Here is a 4,217-nt window from a genome sequence, read left to right on the forward strand (position 1 = left end):
GAAGCGGAGAGAGGAGCGAAGAGAGCCAGGCGTTTTCCCGCCCGTCCTTGCAAACCAAAACCGAAGAAAGTCCGGCACCGGCTCCAAACCGAGGACGGTAGCCCGAGGCCGAGCTCGGGAGCCCTGTGCATCACTGCCCGCCCCCCGCCTCTCTCTTCACCTGGCTGTACTTGGCCTCCTGCTCAAGGGAGCTCTTCTCCAGCCCGTTCACGGCATGCTGAGTCGGCGGGTGGAAGCTGTTTCGGCCCAAGCTGCTCCATTCCTCCACCTTGGGGCTGGGGTAAGGCGAAGTGTCATTCACTGCTAGAAAACAAAGGAGCGGGAGAGAGCGAGTTAGAGGCAGAGGCTGGGATTCGGAGGTGGATATGGCTTTGCTCCGGGATGGAGACGGCTCCCTCTCCCCACGGAAGGAACTCTGTGGGGCACAGCTAAGGGGAAGCCGGACCCTCGCCCGCCGCACCTCGCTGAAGCTCCCGGGAGCTCCTTGAGACGGTGATTCGTGGGCAGAAGGCAGTCAGCTCCCCCCGTGAAACCTGTGACAGAGTTTAGCAACCCAGCCCACAGCTGACTGGCTCGCCCGTCCCCACATCCCCGCACTGGCGGGACGCAGCTGCCGCCCGGCATTTATCCCCCAGGAGCTCCTAAGGGGTATTTACGGCAACCGCCGCGTGTGTATTTGTGAGTCAGAAGAGAAACGATACCCCGTGTTACAAACGGACCTGACACGCCTGCAGATGAACTGGGCTCCAAACAATTTTTGGGAGAAAAAGAAAATGAATCATAAAAGTAAATAAATAAATGTATTTTTTTAAATAGGGAAATAAAAGGAAGAAGATAAGAAAACGGGGAGGAAAAGAAGTAACAGTTCTATTATTTACATGCTTATCAGCTGCGCCATGGGCATATCGGGATGTTTTGCTGGCGGACAAATTCCTCGAACGGCCAAATTCCCGCACCGGGGAGCCAGGGGCAGAGGAGGGGGAGCCCTGCCCCGAGCCCCGCGCCCGGCCGCATCGGAGCCGCCGTGGGAGGGGGCTTTCCTGCCACACCACCCCGCCCGGCCCCTCGCCGTGCTGGGGAAAGGCACAAATCTGAAGTTGTCTTAAGAAATTGAGCTCCCTCGGCGAGCGCCCTTTTCTGCTGATCTCACACTTTCCCATGAATAGGGGCTTCCTTTCCGTGTCAGCAAGGTCAGTTTACCCTATAAATCAAGGGCGAGCAGCCCCCATCTGCGGCATCGGCCACTCCGCAGCCCCGACGCTCTGACGGGAAGGGGAGGGGGAGATCTCACACAGCAGAAAGATGTGTGCCGCTGCGGGGGCTGAGGGAGACGGGACAGATAGCGGGGCACCCGGCAGCACCGTTAGAGGCCTGCCTGCCAATGTGGTGTTAATAAAGGAGGAACTCACTTAAAAAAAGAAAAAGAAAAAAGAAAAAACCAACACAAAACAAACAAAACCCCACAACAAAACAAAAACAAAAAAACCCCACCCAAACCGTAAGTTTCTCATGTGATTGTAATGCACTCATTCTTTTTAATGTTCATTGCCAGCACTACCTCTAGATTGCCTCAGAGATTGCCAGGCGTGTATTTGTTAAAGTCGACTCAGAAACAAGTACATTGTTCGTGCCAGTGAGGACTAGAATAAAGTTTATATCGTGAAGGGCAAAGAAGAACAAACTTACATTTTTTGCATGTATACATATAAAAAAAAGTGCTTGTGTGTTGCTTGAAAAAAAATCACCTTTCTGATTAAATAAGAAAAAAAATTATTCTGCAATGCCTAAAGGATCATTTTGCATTTGAAATGCTGGTAGGACTGGATTGTTGCTGTTAAAAAGGCAGTGAAAACAGAGATCACAGCTCCCACCTCTCCACTAATACTGAGAGAAGACTGGGACACAGAGATCGCTGTAGGCAAAGGTTATTTTGGACTGTTGTTTTCAGTGACACTTTGAGTAACGCTTTCGCTGTTAGTTCACTGGCAAAGACCGAAATGGAAAAAATGTCCCTTGCTAGCGAGCGGCTGGGAGACGCGACACAGTTTCCAGGCGGAGGAACCGAAAGAATGTGCAAGGGATAAAAGAGGCAGACCTTGGGCCTTTGGTTTTCGTAGACCACCGCTTCGGAGGAAAATACGCCGTCAGAATGAAAGCAATTAGATGACATTTGAACTTCCTGCCGAAGAAAATTTGGGCTGATTGCGAAAACTACAGAAAATTGATTTCTCAGTAACGCCAAGGCAGCGCCCGTGACCGAAGTGCGGCAGCGACCCTCGGTCGGGACCGGGACCGAGTGCGCCCTGGTGCCGCCGCACCCCGGGCCAGTCCCTCCGGCCAGCGTCCCCACCTCCCGGGTCACAGAGGCGGAGGTGACGGCCGATGTGTCCTGTTTGCTGGTCCGTCTGCAGCCCACCCAGGCCCTTCGGTCTGCCCACGTTTCGAGACGCATCCTCCAGGGAGCTCAGCGCCCTGACAATGCCGGGGAAAACGCCAAGGGTTTCCCGAATTAAACAACGAAACCACCTTCCTACCCTCGGAGAGGAAAGAACCCAGGAGCAGGGAACCGAACCGCTCCGGCCCTGTTTGGCTGCCTTTGTGGCCCCGGCTCCCCCCATTTCTCACCTTGGTCTGTGATGGACCGGATCCCCAGGATGTCCGTCACCGAGTGAGAGGACGGCCACGTCCTGGGCATGGCCATGGTGCTGGGGATCGCCGGCACACCGGGAGGGGTGGACACCTTGGCTCCTGCAGCAGCGATGGGGCTGGGGTAGGGGTAGATGTGGTTGTAGGACAGAGCAGGCTGTGGGGGCGGCTGGTGCTGCTTGTAAGACTCGTAGTGACTCTGCTGAGACAGGTTCCCGATTTTGTTCCGGAGGATGCGGCTGATGGAGCTGACAGACGGCACGTTGTACTTGTCACACACGCCATCGGCCAGCAGGCGATCCCGGATCTCCCAGGCGAAGATGCCCGGATCCCGGTGGTGACCCGAGGCTTGCTGCCGCCGATAGCCCCCGGTAGGATGGAGCCGGTCTCGTTGTAGCGAGCCAGGATTTTGCTGACACAGCCGTGGGAAACGCGGAGCTGCCGGCTGATGTCACACGGCCTGATACCCAGTTGCGCCAGTTCCACAATCCGCAGCCTGATGGCATTGGGCAGGGGTCTCCCGTTGACAAACACCCCTCCGAGCTGGTTCACTTCCCCGAAGGCAGGTTCTGCAAGCAAATGCACAAACACAGCCGTCGGATACGGCGGACGGCATAGAAGGGGGCGTCTGAGTTGCTCCTCATCACAGACAGATGTCACAGACAGGGACCCCCCCCCTCCCCCACTCCCGGTCACTCCACGCACGCTTCTTTATAATAGCGGGATGCCCCCGAGACCGAAGGAAGCAAAGGGAAGGGAGGAAGATAAATGAGAAGTTAAAAAAAAAAAAAGAGAGAGAGAGACAAAGAAAGAAAGAAAGAAAAAAGAAATTACAGATAGAAAGATAATCCGTAGCAACAAATGTCGGAGCTCTCCGGACTGTGCATCAAGCATATTCCCAAAAATAAGCACATTCCAGAGATGAAAAATGAGATCGCCCCAACAGACAAGTCAGCTTTATTGCCACAGGATAAAGGAACGCGAAGAAAACAAAAAGAAAATAAAAACATCTTCTAAGGCGCGGGGGAGGGGGAGGAAGGAAAAGTAGTTGAGGAAATTCTTTTACATCTTGGGAGAGACGAGGGCAGCGCGGTGCTTCTGAGTCGGGACTAACTTTTTAAAGACCGTTCCTGGTGCTGTTAGCGCCTTTCGCTTAACAGCACGATTACACTGGGCTGTAAAACAAGCGTGTTAAAATGTTAACTGCTACGATCGGTGTCAGGAATAATATACAACGTGTCACGGGCTGCAGCCATCCGCTCGGCTGCGATCCTGCCTCGCACTCGCCTAATAACACTAATAACAAGCCGACTAGTCATTAGCTCTCTCTCTCTCTCCCCTGCTCCTGACCCTCAACATGTTCTTACAACTTGTAGGAACACGAGCAAAGTCAATAAGGGAGCCGCGGCGGTGGCAGATGACTGCGCACGGGTGCTCCCCCTCTCTTGACAGCACTTGAACCCTCCTGCGGCTCCCGGCCACTTACCCATTCCTCTGAGCGGGACACCTCGAGGCCGGCCCTAAATCCCAACGGATCCCTATGCCCGGGAACAGGCTCCCGGCGTCCTGCG

At 54.4% G+C, this 4,217-nt stretch overlaps 1 protein-coding gene across 1 annotated transcript in view; it reads right to left on the reverse strand.

Moving 5' to 3' along the window:
- Positions 1–4,217, reverse strand: part of PAX9 (paired box 9) — a 21,292-nt gene extending 17,075 nt beyond the window's left edge. The window contains 4 exon segments of the mRNA XM_031065386.1: positions 161–300; positions 2,626–2,982; positions 2,985–3,215; positions 4,133–4,217. Coding sequence (XP_030921246.1) covers positions 161–300; positions 2,626–2,982; positions 2,985–3,215; positions 4,133–4,136 — 732 coding nt within the window. The 5' untranslated portion in view covers positions 4,137–4,217.

Source organism: Geospiza fortis, unplaced genomic scaffold (assembly GCF_000277835.1).
Source record: "Geospiza fortis unplaced genomic scaffold, GeoFor_1.0 scaffold54, whole genome shotgun sequence".
Classification (NCBI taxonomy): domain Eukaryota; kingdom Metazoa; phylum Chordata; class Aves; order Passeriformes; family Thraupidae; genus Geospiza; species Geospiza fortis.